The sequence below is a fragment of the Patiria miniata genome, unplaced genomic scaffold, assembly GCF_015706575.1.
Source record: "Patiria miniata isolate m_02_andy unplaced genomic scaffold, ASM1570657v1 HiC_scaffold_22, whole genome shotgun sequence".
Classification (NCBI taxonomy): Eukaryota; Metazoa; Echinodermata; class Asteroidea; order Valvatida; family Asterinidae; genus Patiria; species Patiria miniata.
Window position 1 is genome coordinate 3255317 of NW_024037061.1, and position 23971 is coordinate 3279287.

General features: G+C 41.3%; 1 protein-coding gene across 1 annotated transcript in view; it reads right to left on the reverse strand.

The window, feature by feature from the left end:
- Positions 1 to 23971, reverse strand: part of LOC119730348 (E3 ubiquitin-protein ligase listerin-like) — a 56688-nt gene that overhangs the window by 25401 nt on the left and 7316 nt on the right. Inside the window, exons 9-23 of the mRNA XM_038203200.1 lie at positions 23729 to 23882; positions 22088 to 23041; positions 21422 to 21602; positions 19945 to 20102; positions 19111 to 19192; positions 18288 to 18441; positions 17345 to 17507; positions 16194 to 16532; positions 14743 to 14882; positions 13979 to 14098; positions 12016 to 12158; positions 10989 to 11133; positions 10291 to 10438; positions 8879 to 9089; positions 7207 to 7486 (exon numbers count right to left, since the gene is read on the reverse strand). Coding sequence (XP_038059128.1) covers positions 7207 to 7486; positions 8879 to 9089; positions 10291 to 10438; positions 10989 to 11133; positions 12016 to 12158; positions 13979 to 14098; positions 14743 to 14882; positions 16194 to 16532; positions 17345 to 17507; positions 18288 to 18441; positions 19111 to 19192; positions 19945 to 20102; positions 21422 to 21602; positions 22088 to 23041; positions 23729 to 23882 — 3372 coding nt within the window. The remainder of the gene's footprint in view (positions 1 to 7206; positions 7487 to 8878; positions 9090 to 10290; positions 10439 to 10988; positions 11134 to 12015; positions 12159 to 13978; positions 14099 to 14742; positions 14883 to 16193; positions 16533 to 17344; positions 17508 to 18287; positions 18442 to 19110; positions 19193 to 19944; positions 20103 to 21421; positions 21603 to 22087; positions 23042 to 23728; positions 23883 to 23971) is intronic.

Consider the following 23971-nt stretch of genomic DNA (forward strand, 5'->3'; position numbering starts at 1 on the left):
ACTGTCCGTTACATTTCCGAAAAGCACTCATGAGCTCTAGACTTATCTACATCAAATGATGGATCACATTTGAATAATCCGTTTACTTTGTGCTCTGCTTAAAAACAGAGCGCCTTTTAAAACACCTCTTCTAGTTTGATTTAAGAACTCTGCACTTTTCTTAATAGCAATGTTGCCGCGTGGGACAGCACGTCCTTGGCTAATATTTAAGCCGAGTTGATGCGGAAATAGTCATTCGATAATTCCACCGATTGGGGTGCCTTTTCCTTTCTGCAAAGGCGATGAGCCAGTCTTACATCTCACGTCTCGTTGAGTTGATAGCTTGACGGCGTTGCGATGCCACATTTCTGGAATGACCCATTTTGAGTTAATCATTATCTATTCATTAAACGTTATCAATACTGCTAATGCAATGGACTTTTCCGGTCAAACCCTTCTCGTTTGTTTTCCATCCATCGAAGATTCTTTTAACGCAGTCCTGAAATTTTTGTCCTTGGAAACTGAAGCCGCGACAGACAAAGCAGAACGGGACGAGGAATGATCACGAGCAGAGAGTGCACGAACTATTGGCATACCTGCCAGGTTTTGTAGCTACAGCAACACCAACTTGTAACAGTTGCCAACGACGCACACTGCAGTAACATGAGATGAACAATTGGAAAGACTTGAAAGTCAGAAGAAAACGTTGATGTTTTTCATAACATTGCGCTTCGTATCCAACTGAAAGATGGAACGTACAGGAAGCCACAAACTCAATGCTGAGAATGATTCAATGACGTCACAAGTTGATGATGAAGACGTCCCCAATGCATTCTCCACGTTTGTCATCGTCTTCATGTCCGTGGCGATTGCGCTGAACTTGTCCTTAAATCCTCTGATGCTTTTTGTCCTGCATCGCGTCGCCAGCATCCAATCCACCACCAAGATCTTCATGGCCTCTCTCACCATGGCCGATTTTTTTCACGGGCGTGTCATTCCTTCTCAGACTCCAGGAGCTGATCGCGGGGCGGTGGCTGCTAGGCGATTTTCTCTGTGCGTTCAAAGGCGTGATAGAGGCAACACTACCGACCCTGCAAATTTTCTCTCTTCTGCTTTTGACGGCGGATCGTTACATCGCTATCAGCCGGCCCCTGCGGTACCCATCCCTTGTAACATTTCTTAGAGCTAAACTCGCAATTTCCGCCACCTGGGCGACAACTATCGTCGTGGGTGTCTTAATTTACGGGGTTTTTACTCCCCAAACAATTCTCAAAGATGACCCGCGGTTGTGCATCTGGGTCAAATTAAAAAACAACTGGCAGACGTACACTTCCCTCGTAGGCGTTATTCTTTCACTTGCCGTTGTAATCTTCATGTACGTCCACATTTTTCTCATCGCGCGTCGTCACTTGCGACAGATCTCGATGGCCGAAGCCCGTGAGAACCAAGCGTTACCAAGGGAACAGCGGCCAATCCGATCAACTCTGACCGTTGCCATCATAACGGGAACTTTAATGCTGACCTGGCTGCCTTACGCCATCACGCTGCCGATAATTTCGGCTCAAAGCGTCAGGATGGAATTCTGGGCAATCAGTGTGACCGACACTCTCATGATGTCCAACGGCTGGCTAAATGTAATCGTTTACTACCTGCGCAACAGGGAATTACGGAAGGCTGTGCACGATTTGCTGTTAGCCTGGCGACGTTGTCTGTTTGACTGCTTTTAGTGTTAATTCACGCGTTTGTGACCAGCCGTCTGTAACAGTTTATACAGGATCAATTTTAAAATCCTTTTATTCAAAGCCATTAGCAGTCTTTCTCCAAGATATTTACAGGATCTCGTTACTGTTAGGAAAGAATCCAGATACCATCTCAGGTCAGAGAACAACGGACTATTTTTGTATTATCCGAGTGGTAAAATGTTGCAGCCCCTAAGCTGTGGAATGGGTTGCCATGGCACATGCGTAGTGAATACAGACTTACCTCTGCTAAAAGTAAACGTTAAACCTTTACTTTTTAATGTAGCATTTGTAAATTAATATGTGACTCCTTTTTAATGTTTTTTTAATGCTTTTTTAACCAGTTCACGCCAGGATTATTTTGACAAAAACGGAACAAGGCGCAGGATTCATTTTCACTTGACCTCGTGCCAGGCGGGTTGAAGCCATCACCCTCGGGCAGCACACTCATATTTCCTGCCTCGCTCGCTGCGAGCGGATCGCTGACAGATATTTCCGACCTCGCTCCCTGCGTGTTTATTTGTCATCCGTTCCGAATACCGCAAAACCTTTGCATGATCCTCCGGCACGAACTGGTTAATAGTCCTTGTTTCTAATGTCACCGTGTCAGGTAGTTAGATGATTAATCACGTAAATAGGGTCAGAGGCGTCTGTCTCCAGGAAAGATCAAGACATCACCGACGTCAGCAGGCTTAGGCTTAAGTAATATTTTCTCGGTCATGTCCGCTTGTCTGTCGATAGGTTAGGGTACAAAAGGATGACGCTTCACATTATACCTAAATGTTGTCGTAAATTTGTTTTAGTATTGTTCCATTACATTATTATACACCATTACATAATTCATTGCATTTTGCTCTGTATAATAAGTTAACATGGCATTGTAACATTTTAAAGTATGGAAATGGCAACATTGAAATAAATGTTTCTACTACTTTCTACTAGTATATATTCTCCCCACTGGTGGGACAGACGTATTTCCATACTGCGGTTTGGGCACTGGCGCGGTGAAATGACTTTATATTAATCCCTCCATGTCTTTTTCATTTATTTTAAACATAGTTACTTTTAACGTCGATATTGTAATGTGCTTAAGATGAAACAGAGCAATTTAGAGACGTTGGGAATTTTAAGGTTAGGGAACCAGTCTAGCTGGCTTGTACCAACTCATAGGCGTGTAATCGATTTCAAACAAAAGGCGGACTAACTAATTATGGGGCAGTATTTGAAAAATAAAACCATTTTTTTTCCCAGCGTTGAAAATTGATACATAAATGTAAATACCACTTTTCTTGAAAATGACGGCACACTATGATTGTACTGCATGCTTTAGACTGTCATTCACTAAAAGTCCAGCAAGGTATTCCATAATAATTTGGTAGTTATTGTTTGTTGATGTTTGCAAATGTTGTATATTCCCTTGAAGATAATCGTCAAACGTCATATTAGCATCACAACATCAAATGTGGTATCAAATTATTAAAAGGGGACAACAAGGCCTTACATTTGAGTAGTTTCCCAGGGAGATGGAATGAGGTTAGGTTTTGGGTTTTCCCCCAAAAACCCCTGTGAATTTTAGCTAAATTATGGACCTAAAAAAAGGTACCTTAGTTTAAAAGGTCTAAGACTTCCTCAAGGAGTTCTGAAGAGGATAACCACCAAGTACAAGTACCAAGTAGGCAAAATACAAGAGCTATTGTGAGTTTTTGTTTCTAAGGCAGAGAGAAAAGTTCATATTTTATGCCACAACAGGTTTTTTAGTAGTGGGATAATCATCAGGATTTTTAAAATTCGATTTGAATTTCACTATTCGGTTTGAATATTGGAAACCGTCTATTCAAAACCAAGTAAGAAATTAAGCCTCCAGTTTTTAAGTGACACAAGCTAAAGAAGACAACTGGTACCCTGCCCATTTGACTGATATTTTTAACAATTAAGAACTGGTAATGCCCATTAAAAGGAATGTACATCATTGGCTTTTGCTGGTGATTTTCAGAAATGAAGTATTTGAGGGGTTAGTATAATAGATCAAATATTGTTACACAGACATGTTTGAAGTTTTGTACTCGAAAATGCTGGGAAAAAACCACGAAAAACATAACGTTCAAGTAGTCTAGTTCCCTGACTCCACTAAAGATGAAATGGATCAATTAAAGGGAACCAGTCTAGCTGGTCTGCACCCGTTCATGAACATGTAACCAATAGCAAACAAAATTTGGACTGAAAAAAAAGGTAAATTTGGAGCAGTAGTTGCAAAATAGTTAGGTTTTTCCAACGGCGGTAGGCCGACCACCGTTGGAAATGTTTAGAAAAGTACCATTTTCTTGAAAATGACTTCACACCAGGTGCCATAAATTTACAGGATGCTTTAGACTGTCATTTACCAACATCCTAGTAAGGTATTTCGTAAAAACTTTGTAGTTATATTTTTGGATGTTAGCAAATGTTGTATACAGTCAACTCTCGTTATAACAAGGGCAATGGGACTAGCCAAATTACCTCTTTATATAAACAGGAATGTTGTTATAAAAGGACAGCGAAACAAAGAAACACAAAGAGAACCTGAGATTTGGGACTTCAGAATTTGCTCTTTATAAGCAGAACCTCTTTATAGAAGTGCTCTTTATAATGAGAGTCGACTGTATTCCCTTTAAAACATTGAAATGGTATCTGCCCAACATCAATACAATTTGTGTATTCATTTATTAACCTTCCCGCACAAGTTGTTCTCTTATTAACTTATGACACTGTGTCCTGAAGAATGCCAGTTCACATCCAATTCTACTAAATTCCTTTTTGCCCAACCAACCTTGTAAGGTTTTATTTCCCCAAAACACTTGTGAACTCTAGACTTATCCTCATCAAATGATGGATCACATTTGAAGATCCGTTTACTTCATGCTCTGCTTCAAAGCAGAGCGCCTTTTAAAACGCCTCTTCTAGTTTGATTTAAGAACTCTGCACTTTTCTTAATAGCAACGTTGTCGCGTGGGACGGCACGTCCCTGGCTAATATTTCAGCCGAGTTGATGCGGAAATAGTCATTCGATAATTCCACCGACTGGGGTGCCTTTTCCTTTCTGCAAAGTCAATGAGCCAATGTTTCATCTCACGTGTTGTTGAGTTGATGGCTTGACAACATTGCGATTCCACATTTCTGGAATGACCCATTTCGGGTTAATCGTCAATCTATTGATTGAATGTTTTTAATACTGCTCATGCAATAGACAGTTCCAGACGAAACCTTCTCGTTTGTTTTCCATCCATCAAAGATTCTTCCGACGAAGTACTGAAATTTCTGTCCCTGGAAACTGAAGCCGCGACAGACAAATCAGAACGGGACGAGGAACGATCACGAGCAGAGAATGCACGAAATATTGGCATACCTGCCAGGTTTTGTAGCTACAGCAACACCAACTTGTAACAGTTGCTATTGACGCACACTGCAGTAACATAAGATGAACAATTGGAAAGACTTGAAAATCAGAAATAAAATGTTGATGTTTTTCATAACATCGGGCTTTGTATCTGGCTGAAAGATGGAACGTACAGGAACCCACAAACTCAATGCTGAGAATGATTCCATGATGTCGCAAGTTGACGATGAAGATGTCCCAAATGCATTCTCCACGTTTGTCATCGTCTTCATGTCCGTGGCGATTGCGCTGAACTTGTCCCTGAATCCTCTGATGCTTTTTGTCCTGCGTCGCGTCGCCAGCATCCAATCCACCACCAAGATCTTCATGGCCTCTCTCACCCTCGCCGATTTTCTCACAGGCGTGTCATTCCTTCTCAGACTCCAGGAGCTGATCGCGGGGCGGTGGCTGCTTGGTGATTTTCTCTGTGCGTGCAAAGGCGCGATAGAGACGACCCTAATGATGCTGCAAGTTTTGTCTCTTCTGCTTTTGACGGCAGATCGTTACATCGCCATCAGCCGGCCTCTTCGGTACCCAGCCCTTGTAACAGTTCTCAGAGCTAAACTCGTGATTTCCGCCACCTGGGTGGCAACTATCGTAGTGGGTGTCTTAATCTTTGGGATCTTCACTCCCCAAGCAATCCTCAAAGATGACCCGCAGTTGTGCATCTGGATCATGTTTCGAAATGACTGGCGGATGTACACCTCCCTCGTGGGCGTTATTCTTTCACTTGCCGTTACAATCTTCATGTACGTCCACATTTTTCTCATCGCGCGTCGTCACTTGCGACAGATCTTGATGGCCGAAGCCCGTGAGAACCAGGCATTACCAAGGGAACAGCGGCAAATCCGATCAACTCTAACCGTTGCCATCATAACGGGAACTTTAATGCTGACCTGGCTGCCTTATGCCATCACGCTGCCGATAATTTCGGCTCAAAGCGTCAGGATGGAACTGTGGGCAATCAGTGTGACCGACACTCTCATGATGTCCAACGGCTGGCTAAATGTAATCGTTTACTACCTGCGCAACAGGGAAATACGGAAGGCTGTGCACGATTTGCTATTGGCCTGGCGACGTTGTCTGTTTGACCGCTGTGACGTGGGCCATGGTATATTTAACACTTGAGTGTGGTGTTAAACATATTTAACACCGCAGGGGTGCACGCACGTAAGGTAAAGAAAGCATTATCAGAAGCAGCAAACTTAGGATTTGTATACAGTTTCAAATATCCTGGTGTTTATCGTCTGTCATTTCACCGCTAATAAACAGTTACGTAAATAACATGGATACCAGTGACACATGGGTACCAGTGATACCTTTCTCACAGTACGTAAACATCTGATGTCATTTATGTGAATTGTAGCATTAATTAATGTGCATTATTTCAGCAGTGATAATGGTGGACGGTACAAGCGGCATCACTGGCTCGACAGAGATTCTTACTAATGTGGCATGTGACTTTTCTGACCAATCAAATGACAGAAACCACACGGACACCATAAACCCTATTAAAAAAATAGTCTAACGCACTTTATGTCACATCAAAGTCATGCTGTAGCAGAAATGAAATCAGTCAGCATTATGGAACACATATTACACAGAAAAAATTGCGTGAGTGAAATCAATGTTTTGTAGAAGACAGCGTCAAAACTGTGAAGTGTAGTAGCTCAAGCAGATTGTTTATTAAAAAGTTTTACATGTTGTCTATGCCATGTCACTGTAAAAAAAGACATTCTGTCTCAGATTTTTGGTATGAGGAAAATAGAAAAAATATTGATGTAAATAAATTTGTGAATCCAATTCTATGTAGCTTGAAACAGAAGAACAAGAAGGGGGAAAAAAAGAAAGAAAAATCAGAACAAAAATCAGAACAAAAATAAAGGCATGTCCAAAACTCTCCAGAAAAAAAAAGAAACAAAAATCAAAGCAAAAAACAAAAATTGTTCTGTGTATATCTGGAAAAGCCAACAATCAAAATAAAACAGGTTCTTTTGATGTCTCTGGAGAGGCAATTAAAAACAAAACATTTGTCCGAAGAATAAGAAAAATGGGAAAAAGCTTTTACAGACTTACTTTTCGAGGAGTTGGAAGGATGCCAATTTCACCGAACGGTCCGTCTTGAGGAGTACCGGGCACAGCCGTTCCAACAGGATGTGGATTGCATTCTGGGTAGCCGCAGAATCGCTAGACGCTTGCGGGGAACCGGGCACCTTCCCCGGTCCCTCGGAGAGCGCAGACTTTGGCGGGAGCGTGTGTTTCTTGAGTTGCTCTGGGGGCATTTGGCAGATCGCGTCCGAAGCGGACTGAAGCAGGTGATGCCGTGCGACTGTGAGTGAGTCGAAATCTGTCACCTCTATGTACATGAAAAATAGACATAACATTAAAGGCATATAGGATCATTTAGTCTTCATGCATTTTATTCTTTTCCAATAATAACACCACTCAAAATCCAAAGACGAATGTTCAACACCTAACCTGTTGAAGTTTCAGCTCAGTGGATATTACACTTTTCGAGAAAACTGTGAAACACAATGCACAACTTTTGATTGCGAAACATGATTTCGTTAATAGCACTCCTGATTTCCAAAAATCAGTCAATTGACTGATCGTTGGAAATCACCTACATTTCTTGATTTTTTCGAAATGATAGCAAGCCAGACGGAATAATTTCACAGGGTGTTTAGTACCAGTACGATCTTAAATCCAAGTGAGGTTTTTGATAATAATTTGCTCAGTTACTTTTGGGATAAATGCAGATGATGCCTTTTAAAGTCACATGTGTGATGTGTTTATGCAAAATAAGATGGTACTGGGAACATGGTAAACAAGAATTGTTGTACTTGCTTTAAAATTAAAACAAAGTCGTGTTTATACATTATAAAATCACGTCTCATCTGCATTATTATATCTTATTTTACTTTGCTGGCCTTTTTAATTGTTCCCAAGTTAAATTTATTTAATATACATACAGTACCTAAGAACACTTTCCTGGATGTTATGATTTATCACAGTTTATATGTTACTTGAATAATTTTGCACCAAAAAAATATTGTCAACGGTAAGGCCACAAAAAAAAATACTCGGTCTCTGGTCAGCCCGTGCGTCGATTTTAATCATGAGCGTCAACCTATTTTTTTTCTTCAAATTAACACGGAAGCTACAACAGCGCCCTCTATTGCCGCACCTCCTTAATTTTTTGTACCAAGGAGCACCAAGGAATGGGGAAATTGCACCAAGGCAAATAATAAAGGGCACCAAGGCAAATTATGGAAGACACCGATGTATAATGAGGACACATAAAAGCAAAATTGTACACAACTTGTCTGTATAATTCAAGCTTGAAAAAAAAAAAAGCCACCAAAAAAAAAACCGCGTCGCCGCATCAATTCCAGAACTTCGGTCTGACCAGAGACCGATTATTTTTGGGGGGGGTCTAAGAAGGGGTGCGTTGGGGGAGACAACTGGGAGAGACATGCGAACGCAATGCCGATGACACTTGATGCTCATGCGAAGACGAGAGAGGGCGATGTTTGACCACTTTTGTGCGCCACATGAATGGAACACAGAATAATTTGTCAGGCGTTAATATGTGCGGGGCCAGTAAGCGCACCGGTGTGTCCCATTCATTAGGCTCACACAAAAGGTCAAATATCGCCCTCTCTAGTTTGCGCACGGAGCCCATTAGAATACTGAATTAGCTTATTCTCAAAAATCGGGTAGTCTAAATATACGAGGGGCTACTGACCTACAATCGTGACAAACAGGGGTAGCATTAGTGTGAACACTTTGTCGCTGAAGAATTCTCTCCACTCCGTGCAGAGGTTGGCTGGGAGGGATGAATGGCCGGCGGGACTGCCCAACAAGGTCACGGCAGAGGTCAGAAGGTCAAAGGTCGCGCAGAGGAACGCGGTGAGGAGAGTGGAGGGCAAGGCGTGGTCTATACTCTGGCTGCAGGTCTGCGATGAAACAAAAGAGAATGAACCTGTTAGCAGCTGTACATCAACTCAGTGTAATACATTGTACTACAGTATAATACAGTGTACTACAGTGTAATACATTGTAATACAGTGTACTACATTGTAATACAGTGTAATACATTGTAATACAGTGTAATACAGTGTAATACAGTGTACTACAGTGTAATACATTGTAATACAGTGTACTACATTGTAATACAGTGTACTACAGTGTAATACATTGTACTACAGTGTACTACATTGTAATACAGTGTAATACATTGTAATACAGTGTAATACAGTGTACTACAGTGTAATACATTGTAATACAGTGTACTACATTGTAATACAGTGTACTACATTGTAATACAGTGTAATACAGTGTACTACAGTGTAATACATTGTAATACAGTGTACTACATTGTAATACAGTGTAATACATTGTACTACAGTGTAATACAGTGTGATACATTGTAATACATTGTAATACATTGTATTTATTCCCTGGTGTATCCATAAACCAATATGGTGCCGGGGTGGTTCTGGGCGGTAAAGCAGAGTTGTAGTCCAGTTCATCACAAGTCCAATCACAAGTAAATCACAAGTCCTGTTGCAAGTAAGAGTGGATGAACAATAAAGGAATCCTTTTGTCAGGTTCGGCTTGCGATGGGCTTATGATGGACTTGTCATGGCCTTGTGATTGACTAAAGATGGACTTGCGATGGACTTGTGTTGGACTTGTGCTGGACTTGTGATAATTTGTGTGATAGACTTGTGATGGACTTGAGATGGACTTGTGATTGACTTGTGATTGACTTGTGATAGACTTGTGATGGACTTGTGACGGACTTGAGATGGACTTGTGATTGACTTGTGATTGACTTGTGATGGACTTGTGATGGACTTGTGATGGACTTGTGATTGACTTGTGATGGACTTGTGATGGACTTGTGATGGATTTGTGATGGACATGTGATGGACTTGTGACGGACTTGAGATGGACTTGTAATTGACTTGTGATTGACTTGTGATGGACTTGTGATGGACTTGTGATGGACTTGTGATTGACTTGCGATGGACTTGCGATGGACTGGTGATGGACTGGTGATGGACTTGTGATGGACTTGTGATGGACTTGTGATGGACTTGTGATGGACTTATGATGGACTTGTGATCTATTGCAATTCGGACAGGGCCTCACCTGTATCCAGGCTACGATAGAGCAGAGTATAAAGTCCCACGTCGAATCACTCAGCGCAGTGGGTAATCTCTCCACGGCTAGTCTGACCAACTGCATCATCTTGATATTGATGAAGACGTCGTCAAAAACAACCGTCTCACGAAAGTCACTGTCAACAAAAAATACAAATATTCTACTACCTGTAGTGAAAAAAAAAATATTTTTCCAATATTTCAGAGTATGAATTCACATTTTGTTTGGTGCTTAAGCTTGATTTCTGCTGTACCACCAAATGCAGGGCGAGTCAAAAAAACGAACCCAAATGTCGGGACCATTGTTTTAGTGAAGTTCTGCATGTAGCACTTTCAAAATCTAGGATATGAAAGCCCAATTCATAAGCTTTCTTTTAGTACAAGAACCATTCAAATCAATCGTGTACTTTTTCATTTTGCTGAAAGAACACTTACCTTTTTGTGATCTGTGGACAGAACCTTAAAACGGTGGTTGTGTTTAAAATTCTGCTACTTCAAAATTACATGAGTGATTTGAATGATTCTTGTACTAAGAGAAAGCTTATGAATTGGGCTTTCATATCCTAGATTTTGAAAGTGCTACAAGCAGGACTTTACTAAAACAATAGTCTCAACATTTGGGTTTCATTTTTTTTTACTCACACTGTATTTCAGAGTAGTAAACTCTACGAAAGGATTGAACTTTACCATCCGAAGAGGAATCTGTCTGGATACTCCTCCCGCCATTTCACGAGTTGCTGGATGCAGCTGGCCACAATGTCCCCCTGGCTCGCAGCATCAAAGCTGTCTTGTTTGACAATGGCTGCGACAATCGACATGCTTCCAAGACCGCCTGCGAAGGGGGGAGAAAAGGTGGTCTTAAGGATCACTTACAACTCCTCCAATATTTATGAGCCAAACATTCGTCTTTCATTGGTCGATGTAGTTTGTTAGTAACCAGTAACAAACGTTGACATTTTCTACTTAACGTGTTAATTTTCTTACTATGATGCCTAGTTAAAAAGTTACGTCAAATAACCGATTTTCGTCAAAATCCAAGATGGCCGCCAAGATGGCCACCAAATTATACAAATAACGCTTTTAATCGATTCCTCACACCCAAATTACCCAGGAAAACATGTTTGTCTTCCTATGATGCCTTGTTAAAAAGTTACGTCAAATAACCGATTTTCGGCGAAATCCAAGATGGCCACCAAGATGGCCGCCAAATGAACCCCATGGGACAATATTTGATCTTGGGAACATCAAAATTGGTTCATTAGACACCTTGAGGATTACAAAAAAGTAGGTTAAAAAAATATATCCAGGGAATGCATGGGAACCCTATATTCTTCCCCACCTAACTGCTCCAACATATTTTGACCGATTTCAACCAACCTTTGTCAAAAGTGTCAGTAGCCCAGCCCCAACATGTCACATGACTAAACTGGGGTCAAAGGTCATCATAGGGTCACTGGGGCCAAAACCAAGAAGCAAGAATTCGTTGGCCCGCAGCTTCCGAGATATTTCCGATTAAGCTTGTTGTTTTATCATCAATTTTTCAAAAACTAGAAAAGTTGCAGTTTGGATTTGTGCAATGTTTTAATATGCATATTGCTAAAATCAAGATTTTGATGAGTGCACTGGTAGTTGGTACATAAGACTGGTAACTGCATGTTTTCACATCAACACTAGAGAGTCTGGGTTGTGCACAAAGCCATGGGGGTCAGTTTACCGTCAATATGGGTCACCATCTCTCCTTCAGAGGACACCAACTTGGCCGTGTTGATCTCTAACAGCTCAATAGTCTGGTCCCGGCCCAGGTAAGGTAGAAGTGCTTCCAAGGTGTGAATTGAGGGTAACGTCAAAACTGCAAACCTGGTCAAAATATGAGGGAAACTTACGAATTAGTGTACAGATATTGACTACATGAACTTTGAGTGGTGAAGTAAAACTAGCCTCCGGAGGAGATCCATGGAGCGTTCTGGTTTACCGAGGCAAAGCCGAGGGAAAATAGAATGCTCCATGGATCACCGAGGGAGGCTAGTTTTACTACACCACGAGATAAAGCAGTCAATATTTGTTTTATAACGCCTCTCCAACAGATTCTGCTTGATCTGAAGAGATAACTGATTAATTCAACCAAAATCCAACTAAACTTTAACTCTATTTCAATATGAAATTTATAGTTGAAAATTTATTTCCATTTTTCCGTACTACCCTCTCATGAAATGTTTACACCCAGCTCTGTAGCATGTGGGAACAATACGCGCAAGGCCCACACACGTGCACACCCACCTCTGGTTGCTACGTTGGTTGCTATGTGTATAGTACTTTTTCAGTGGTTTAAAAGGGAATGTACAACATTTGCTTTTGCCGCAATTTTCAGTAATAAATGGATTTTGAGGATTAGTATGTTATAGCAAATATTGTTACACTGACTTGTTTCACTTTTTGGGTTCGTAGATGCTGGAAAAACCAAGAGAACCAATCACATTTTCTAGTCTGGTTCCCTGACCCCACTTAAGATGAGACAGAGCAATTTGTAGACTTTGGGAAATTGTAAGATCAGAGAATCAGTCTAGCAGGCTTGTAGTCTTCACAGGTGTGTAATCAATTGTAAAGAAAATGCAGACGAACTAAATATGAAAATTTAGGAGCACGTTTTGAAAAAAAAGCCAGTTTTCTCCAACGCTGGTCGGCTGACCGGCGTTGGAAAAATACGGTTTTCTTGAAAATGTCAGCACACCAGGAGCCACAACTTTACAGGATGCTTTATGCTGTCAATCCCTAACAATGCAGTAAGGTATTTCATGATAATTTGATCATTTCATTTTTTTGATGTTTGCAAATGTTGTATCTTCCCTTTAATAGTTTTTCTGATCATTGTATAGTCTTTTTGACTGTGCACAGCAAGATAGTAAAAATTACGAATGCCATGTGACTGGCTCTCGGCCAATCAAGATACAGAATCTGTGGGTGCGGTGTTTTAATATACAAACAAAATATGGTTTGAGGGTGCATGCCTGTGAATAGGCCAAAAATCCATCCGCTGAGCTCGTGAATAAAAGTTATACCCTCAAAATATTCTATATTAGAGAGTTTGGAGAGCCATACAATTGGGGAATTTAAAAAAAAATATGGCAATGAACCTCTGGCCCATACTTGGGACTTCCAATTCGAAGCATTTTGGAAGCAATTGAGCTCGAAAGTGGCGCTATTTTTTTTCATGTTGTGGAGGGATCGTTTTTCAAGATGGCTTTTCCACTTTGGGAAAAATAGGGGTCGTCTTCTTTGGGTGAGAATTTCTCGAAAAATCAATGGTCAACCCACCAAAAAATGAAAAGAGAATGAAAGATGACACATTGATCATCATTTTTCTGTGCAGCTTGAATACCTGTGAGAGTTCTGAGTAATTTTAAAAGAATTTGGAAGTATGTGCATTTAGCACTAGTGTCTATGGGATTTTCTTTTGCAGGGTTGCACCCTTGAGGGTTGATAGTCGATACTATTTGTGCGTAGGCAATTCCGAAGATTTTTTTTCATAATTAACCAAGCAGCCATTTTGTAATCTTGTGTAATTTCTTGTGAAAATTCCATTTCAATCTGCTGTAGGAGCACGCACGTTTATTCAAAAATGCCTGTGCCTTAGATGCGTAATATACATGATGCGCCTTCCTATTTCCAAAAGAACTTACCGGTCAGAGCCCTGCGCCATTTCCAGTAGGTCTAGTTCCCTTCGCTTTCCCTGGTACCTCGCGTAGCAGCTCAGTAGGTAAAACAAGGAAGAAGACCACAGGTTACCAGCTATCAGGGACCTGTTCAAAATAAAATAAAAAGGGGTGTATTTTACAACTGCAGAGTTCAGTAACTAAATTTTTCCAGCTGATGGCCACGTAACGGAAGTTGAATTTTAGTGCTCCGAAACTACAAAGATGATACAGTGCACAGACCAACTGTAGCAAAAGAAATTCTGCTCTCTAAAAAAATCATTTTAAAGTCATAATTAGTAAAACGGTACTTTTCCCTTTTTTTAAGGGCAATTCCACAGATATCAAAATGAAAATGTTAAAACTTCATAAAAATCCAAATGCCGCATACAACACGTGTATATCATTTTCAAGCTTACTACCTGTATTTTATTGAGAAATGGTTTGTTTCTAACAACGTTCGACAATTCAGCTGTTACTTTTAACTGAAAAATTAAATGATAAGTACAAACAAAATTCAATTTGTCTGAGTACGTCTGACACCACGGTGTTTCGAGCCAATTTTTTATTATTACAGCAAAAAAGTTGGACGAATAGGTTTTTTTTTAAATCATTGTAGAAACTGATAAGTTTTATCACTTTTCTTTACACAGTCATGAATTGTACAATATGTACATGTGCCTCCGACACCGTGTCGTGAAACTGTTCTTATCCCAAAATAATCAGGCATAAAGATTTTACAAGATACTCACATTTCTAGCGTCTCGTACACCAGCCGTTTCCAGTCATCATGAGACAGACCCTTCCATATGCCTTCAAGGGTCGCATTAATAACCATGGCAACCTCCGGACAATATGAAGGCATTTCAGTACTAAAAGTCTGTCGTGGAATCTGAATGTACATAAATAACAAGCTATAATTAAAGGCATATAAAATCATTTGCTTTTCATGCATTCTGTTTGTTTCTTTTAATAACACCACTCAAAATCCAAAGAAGAATGTTCAAAACTTAACCTGTTGAAGTTTCAGCTCAGTGGATATTACATTTTTTTTAAGAAAACAGTGAAAACCATGCACAAACTTTTGATCAAGAAACACGATTTCCTCAATAGCACTCTTTTATTTTAAAAAAAACCCAGTCAATTGAATGATCCTTGGAAATCACCTACATTTCTTGATTTCTTCTAAATGTCAGCAAGCCAGACGGAATAATGTCACAGGGTGTTTAGAACCAGTACGATCTTTAAATCCAAGTAAGCTTTTAGATAGTAATTAGGCAGGTTAGTTTTGGGATGAACGCCAATAAACCTATATTCATTTAAGCCATCTTCCAATAAATGTGCTTTAAGGCCCTGTTGTGCCAGTCCTGTTGTGATGCTTAAATTGTATATGCTTGCTAAGCATGCTAAGCCAAGGACGCAAATAAAACAGAAAATATATCATGGAAAAACATATTTTTAAGACCACGCAATGATTGAAAGTGATGCAAGTTAATAATTCCCCTTGTGATTTATTTGATAATTTGATGATCAATAATATTAAAAGCTATATCCTCTCTGAATGTTTAAAGCTATAGTCCATCATTTGCAGCCATCCGAAAAGTAACTTATTGTTGAAAAACATACTTGGTTGAAAGATAAAAGGGGACTAAACTCCCTGTGAAATTATTCTTTCTGGCAAGCTGTCATCTTGAAGTAATCAACAAAAGACGGCCTTTCCAACGGTAAGACGCACCGTTGGAAAATTTAAATTAGTAGTTCGTTTTGTTATTCGGCGAAGCGCGCGCAAGCATTGGCACGCGCGCGTGGTTGCTATAATTCGTCGGATCAGTGCGCGACATCGCGTATAGCTGCAATCAGCTCGGTAAGAACACGTCTCGGACGCTGAATTCAGGCCCAATTCAAAACATGATTCAGCAACTTTTGATTTGAAATTGAGATCCTAGAATGCTGTTTTTCTCGGAATATACAGCTGAAGCTGAGCTGAAACTTCATCAGGTTTATAATTGTTAGTATCCTTCATTAGATTTTAAACACTTTTGTTGCTTCAAACGAACAAAATGCACAAATTACAAATGATGGACTATATCTTTAAATAACAATCTGCCCTCACAGGTACCCATTCACTCTTAGGTAGGGAGAAGCAATTATGATAAAATGTCTTGCCTAGGGACACAGCCAGGTTTGCTGAATAAGCGCTCACCTGATTGGTCACAGCGTCAATGCCCATGGTTCCCTTACACCACTGCAGTGCATACAACATTCTCTTCAGCACTGGTGCGATGACATCATATCTCCACGGCAACTGCGCCATGGCAACGCATCCTTCAAACTCTTCTCTGTTCTGTTCAGCCACCTCCTCTGCTTCCAGCAGAGGTTTGTCCTCAACTTCAGGGCTGCTTGTCATTTCTAACGGTCGGAGGAGGGTGGCGGCAAAAACGGAATAGACCAGTCCTGTTGGCACGGTAACAGGGTCAAGTGGGGTCATGTCCGGGAGCTCCGTGAATGTCAGGGTCTCTTCGAAAAATGATGAAAGCATCCACTGAAATGAAACAAGTATGCGCCAAAATTAGCGCTGGTCAGTGACTCTGTTTAGAACTGTTTGTTTCAAACTAGCGTTCCAGAGTTACGTTGAACAAACTGACTTGTGATTGACTTGTGACTGACTTGTGTTAACATGTGACTGGCTTGTGATTGACTTGTGACTGACTTGTGCGATGGTACGTGGGTTCAAACCCTGCAAGGAACATGGTGCTTGTGTTCTTGGGCAAGACACTTAACTACAATTGCCACTCTCCAACCAGGAGTTTGACTGACTTGTGATTGACTTGTAACTGACTTGTGACTGACTTGTGACTGACTTGTGATTGACTTGTGATTGACTTGTAATTGACTTGTGATTGACTTGTGACTGACACGTGATTGACTCGTGACTGACTCGTGATTGACTTGTGATTGACTTGTTCTGACTTGTGACTGACTTGTGACGGACACGTGATTGACTTGTAACTGACTTGTGATTGACTTGTGACTGACTTGTGATTGACTTGTGACTGACTTGTGATTGACTTGTGACTGACTTGTGATTGACTTGTGACTGACCTGTAATTGACTTGTAGTTGACTTGTGACTGACTTGTGATTGACCTGTGCTTTACTTGTCACCGACTTGTGACTGACTTGTGACTGACTTGCGACTTGACTTGTGCCTAACTTGTGACTGACTTGTACTAGACTTGCGACTTGACTTGTGACTGAGTTGTGATTGGCTTGTGTCCGAATTGAGATTGACTTTTATTAAAGTGTCTTGATTACAACCAGACTCTGATAATCCCAGCTCCTTCCAATGCCGTACCTGGTTGGGCATGTCCAGGTTTCTCTCCCACTCTGTCTCTGATGGCATCAAGAGCGTCAGGAAGCTCTCCTCGGTGCTTGGAGCATCAGGGTCCAGGCAGGGTGGCAGGCTGGATGCTATGAGGTCCATCAGGGTCACGGCTGGCTTCGCTAATAACTCAATGCTGTGGTCAATAAGCAAAATGAGAGAAAACACAATAATCCAATGTGACCAGCAATTGTTACGTAGGACTTGCGCAACAATTTTGATGAGCAGCCACGCAATAAACTTACAGACAATTTCACAAAACTTGGTGAAGCCGTGCAACATTTTAAATAGTCTAAACATATTGGACAAGGACATAATAACAGCATTTTTTGCAGCTTTGTCTGTATGATTTTGTTTGTTCATTTAACAGTCGTTGAATCACCTTCGCCTGCCCTTCTGAAAATAGTTTTGTCCGACTTCTTTGGAATTGTACGGCAACCCTAAAAACTCTTTCAAGAGTAAAAACGCAAATGATTTACCTCAAACACAAAGCTGTGAGTGTCTTGTACAAACCTTGACATGTTGTGCAATAACAGGCTCCACGATGGTCACAATTTGCTACTAAAATAGTTCAAATTCAGTCGCTATCCCTCAATTTATGTTACCTACAATGATTGAGCAAGTTACGCCATAATTTATTGCGCAAGTTGCTGACTTACGCGGAATGAAACTTTTGTGAAAATGTGTCATATAACTGACATGTTGCGCAGGGAGAAATGTTACGCAACTTTCACAACAAATTGTGGCGCAAGTGGGGTTATGCCACTGCATACGGATCTCACAAAATGAGCCTTAACAGATTTTATCTATTAGTCAATTTTCCACAAGTTTTAAAATATCAGCTCTTCCTTCGCTTTGTAAGGTTAGACAGCGCCCTCTATCCTCATGCACGGAGGCAATTACCCAACGGCCTTACCTGTGTATGTCGTGCGGACCCTGCTTCAGGCTGGCGTTGATCCACGCAGCAGCTTTACACAGAAACCCATCCTCCTTCAGGAACCCCCCTGTTTGCCGGATGAGTGACTCCGCCCCTTTTGTCCATGCTGAGAGGATTTTCTGCTGAACAGAATCTGAAAAGATTAAAGGGAATGTACATCATTGGCTTTTGCTGTCATTTTCAGAAATGAACTATTTGAGGGGTTAGTATAATAGATCAAATATTGATACACTCACTCACAAGTTAGAAGTTTTGTGTTCGAAATGCTGTAAAAACCAAGAAAAAACAAAAAAGTAGTTTGGTTCCCTGACTACACTAAAGAAGAAATGAATCAAGTTATAGATGACGGAGAATGGTAAGGTAAGGAAACCAGTCTAGCTGGCCTGCACCCGTTCATGAACATGTAACCAATAGCAAACAAAATTTGGACTGGAAAAAAATTGTAAATTTGGAGCAGTAGTTGAAAAATAGGTTTTTCCAACGGTGGTCGGCTGACCACCATTGGAAATTTATACAAAATACCATTTTCTTGAAAATGACTTCACACCAGGTGGCATAATTTTACAGGATGCTTTAGACTTCCATTTACCAACATCCTAGTAAGGTATTTCGTAAAAATTTGGTAGTTTTGTTTTCTGATGTTTGCAAATGTTGTATATTCCCTTTAAAAAAAAGGCTTCAACTTAAATACAATCATAACTTGGGAAACAATTAAGAAAGTTCAATGAGAGCAGAAACTCATGCACCATTTTGCCAACACAAATGAACAGAGTTCCTGCACCAGACATTTTGGGGCACCTACCTGGGAAGTTTGTAGCCTCTTTGCAGCCGAGTTGGAACAGAGCCAAGAGAAGATCCTCGGCTGACGATATCAGAAGACAACCCTGCCGGTCAATGAGAAATGAGATAAGACTTCAGACTTTGAACGGAGAAACAACAGCTATTTCGAAAACACATTCAGGGTCAGTTCCATTTTATAGTCCTACTTTTACAATAGCATTCTTAAGTTACTGTTCAGCCCACTGATCTCTACATAAAGACTGGATAGCGGATATCCATACACCATTCACCAGTAGACTTTGCATATTGACCAATTCGCCCCCGGTCTCACGAAGATGGCCGCGTATAATACGAACGTTCTACGCGTACAGCGCGCGTTGTATCAACAGTTGACGCGCATTTTGGTCACATACACATATTATGATGTTCTAAACAGGACATATTTCTGTAGTGATTGTTATTTCCAAAAGACCGAAAAAGTGAACGGCGGCATTAAAAAAGTAAACCACGACGTTAGAAAAATTGTAAAACCTTGGTCAGTGGTCATGGTAAAAATATAAGTTGAACCGCAATGCTACAAACGAAATCATGCTAAAGACAGCAACTTGTCCTTCGTAGATCACCAGCCGGTCTCACCGGCCTCACCAATATGGCGTCAAATTCATTCATTGTGCGGCTCTTTATCCACTATCCAGTCTTTATATAGAGATCAGTGGTTCAGCCACTCTTACTTGAGACAAAGACCTGCAATGGATTTATGATTGAATTGTGCTTGACCCTACAACAATTAAAACTAGTTTTAACAACTTGTTAAAACCAAGACAAAAAAAACCCTGAAAAGGCATAGAAGGTGTACCTTGACGGCACTGAAGAAGTTGGTGGCCACATCACAGATGAAGCTGATACAGCCGTGGACTCTCTGCTCGTTGCCTTCAACTTCGACCTTTGACCTCAGCAGCGTGTCGGTGAACTTACCCAGGATCTGCTCGGCATAGCCGGAGTCAACGGTAGGCTCTGCAGTTAACAAATGAAATAATCTTGAAAAATAGTACTTTTAAAGATTTATTCAGAATGTTACAAATCTTTAAAAAATATTGGGTTTTTTTAATATCTGATGCTAGTTTTCCAGTTGCCCTGGCAAGAAATGATGTTCTACACACAGATGTAAGAACACACACGTTTGTGTATGGTGTAAATCTAGGATTTTCTTTTGTTCCTCTTCCCTTTTCCTTTGTTTGTACTTTAACTTTTTCAAAACAGCTCTCATTGGTTTTGTACACGTTTTCCAACCAAGGAGTCCTCGATTCGGTTTCTGACCTTGATTCACCAATGATGTTGCACGCGTGTGTCCTCGAATTACACCATAAACAAACACAAACATAGCCATACAGCTGTTGCTAAGAGAAACCCCAAATTACTGTTCATTGATTTGAGGGTAACTGCATGTATCCATGTGTTTAAACAAGTGACTAGTGACTTGGACTCAACCTACTGACTCAAACTTGAACTTGGCACAAGTGAATTCTGACTCAGACTCCAAGCGAAGGAACTCAAGACTCACATTTGACTGGTAACACAGACTCAAATTCGAACAGAAGCGACACGTTACTCAGACCCAGACTCAACATATCGGCAAGTGAAATGGCCTTAGTGGCTGGTGACTTGCCCTCAGATACAAAATTAGTGACTCAGTATTTTGACTCTATCCAAGTAACTCTGACTCAGACTCAACTCCCTTGAATAAAGACTTGGGCTAAAACTCACACCAACTGACTCATGACTCAGACTCAAAATAAGTGACTCAGGATTCTGAATCAACCCAAGTAACTTAGTGACTCGAACTAAGACTCAACCCCCTGACTCAAAACTCGGACTCAGACTCGAAAGAAGTGACTCTTGACTCAGACTCAAAATAAGTGACTCAGAATTCTAAATCAACCCAAGTAGCTCAGTTACTTGGACATAGACTCAACCTCTTAACTCGAAACTCGGACTAAAACTCGAACGAAGTGTCTTGTGACTCAACTCAGACTCAAAATAAGTGACTTAGGATTCTGTCTCGACCCAAATAACTTGTAACTCAGACTTAGACTCAACCCCTTGACTCAAAACTCAGACTAAAACTCAAACAAAGTGACTCGTGACTCAACTCAGACTCAAAATAAGTGACTCAGGATTCTAAATAAACCCAAGTAACTTAGTGACTCGAACTAAGACTCAACCCCTCGACTCAAAAACTCAGACTCAAACTCAAGTGAAGTGACTCGTGACTCAAACTCAGACTCAAAATAAGTGACTCGACCCAAATAACTTGTGACTCAAACTTCACCCACCTTCCTCCACCTCCACGGAAAGTCCCAAGTTGATCAGATCCCAGCTCTGCGACACCGACCCCTCCGTTATGCCACCCAGGGCCTGGGAGCATAGCGTATCGGTCAACGCCAACAGTTTCTGGCCAAATACAGCCGACTTGAGCCATGCCCTGACGCAGGCACTGTGAGAGGAATCCAAGATCTGAACATGGAAAAAAAAAATTCAGTTTTAATATCTGAAATTTGGCCTTCATGGACATAATTTTATAAGCAGTGTAAAGTCAGTGCTGAGTGAGGGTTTGTGAAAAGTTAATTCACAAGCTTGCTTATAAAATAAACCAGGCCCTTTTTTATGAAGCTAGTAAGCAGAAAAAAAAATGCTTAGCAAATTTATATATGGAGCGAAAATCAGTTTGGGACCAGTGAGGAGCATTAAACATCACATGATATTTTAGCTGGTAACCTGATTTTGCTAAGCAGATATATACAGCGCTTAGCAAAATTCTGTTCTCCAAGAGTTGTGCCCTGAGAACAAGACTCTTGCTTACTGGTGCTGGGGTTTGCAACTCTTTTAACCATTTCAGAGGGAAAAAAAGTGGCAAAGAAAATCAACAAGTCACAAATTCCAGATTTCAATCGAAAACAAAAAAGGAGTAATTTCAGAGGAAAAATTGAAATGTCTCTCACCTTTCGTATCAGAAGGTACAGCGTCTGCGGCTGACTGGTCCTTTGGCAAAACGCATCCAGGATGGACTCCCTTTCCTCGTCGTCGCAGCAGCCGAATGCAGCCGCGACGATATTCACCACGTGAGGCAGGACCTCCTCCGTGGAGATCAGGACCTCATCTTCATCATGGTGCCTCGCTTCCTCCGACTGCACCCACGGCAACAGAACCTCATCAAAGCACCTCCAGACGATTTTCGACGAGTCCTTTTCATCGATGATATCGGGAGACTGTAATTCGGTATTCACGAAGTCACCTTCTTCACCTGTCTCTAAATTTTCCTCTTCTTCAGGGTTTGATTTTTCATCTGTAGCAGTTCTGCTCTCTCCCATCACCTGTTCCCCTGTTTCTTCGATCCCTTCTTCTGATATCTGCAAATTATCTTTCTCTTTTCCGTTCCCGCTCAACAGCTCTTCAAAAACTTCAACCAGTTGGAAAGAATCCAGAAGCCGGACCATAAACTTCAGGTGTGACAGCGAACTGCTTCGAGCGAGCCTGTTACTCTCCTTTACGAGTTTACGGACGAGGAGGATTAGCTCCGGATGTCTCGTGGAAACTACCGACGACTTGGCCGCTGCCTCTAACAGAACAGGAGACCCATCCTCTGAGAAAGACACGCTACGCTTCTGCATCCTTTTGACCCTCAGCGACTTTTCCGGAAATTGGAGCTGCGCGAGAAGGACTGCCATCTTTTCCAGGGATCTGCTTGGACGTTCCCTTCCTTCTGCCAGACTGACCTCCTCGGTGCAAATACCGTCAAGACTTGTCCAGAACATTTTGAGGGCGTCACTGACCGATGGGGTTTTGTCGAGCTGTTTGCACAGGTGGGTTAGTAGTTTGGAGGTCTGGAGAAACAGGGACGTGGTTGCTAGGTGACTGCCATCATCGGTTATCGACTGTCCAATGAGAGGCATCAGCTGTAAGAGTGATCAAACAAACTTGATTAACTCTTGGATGATATGTGATGGACTTGTGAGGACTAGCAAGGGCTTGTGAGGACTTGTAAAGAATTCTGAGGGCTTGTGAGGACTTCTGACGACTTTGTGGACATGTGAAGCCTTTTAAGTACTGGTGAGGGCTGTTGAAGATTTGTCAAAACTTGTGAAGACATGTGAAGAATTGCAAGTACTTGTGAGCACTTGTTGGGTATTTTGAGGACTTTCAAGGTCTTGTAATGGACCTGTGAGGACTTGTGAGGGCTTGTGAGTACTTGTGAGTACTTGTAAGGACATGTGAGGACTTGTGAGAGCTTGTGAGGGCTTGTGAGGACTTGTGAGTGCTTGTGAGGGTCTGTGAGTACTTATGAGGGCTTGTGAGGACTTGTGAGGGCTTGTGAGGACATGTGAGTACTTGTGAGGACGTGTGAGTACTTGTGAGGACTTGTGAGTGCTTGTGAGTACTTGTGAGAAATTGTGAGGACTTGTGAGGGCTTGTGAGAGAAGGACCTATAAGGATTAGTGAGGACTTGTGAGGACATGCATGGACATGTGAGGATTTGTGAGGACATATGAGGACTTGTGCAGACTTGTGCAAACTTGTGAGGACTTGTCACAGATTGTCACGGATTTGACTACAACACTGTTTACAACTTATGCAAAGCTTACTTCGTCCTGAATGAGGTAGTTTTGCACATTCTGGCTATCCTCGGCCCCATCACCGGTTACCGACTGTGAGATTGCGTATCGTACACACTCCATGTAGGCTTTGACAATGGCGCTGTATTCACTGGCGCTCTGCCGTGCCGAGCTGCATGTAAGGCTGAAATTAAAAATGAAAAAAAACAGCTAATTAATTTTTTTTAAGATTTGATGAGATGATATCATTTTTCCATATTTTGTATTTTTCAC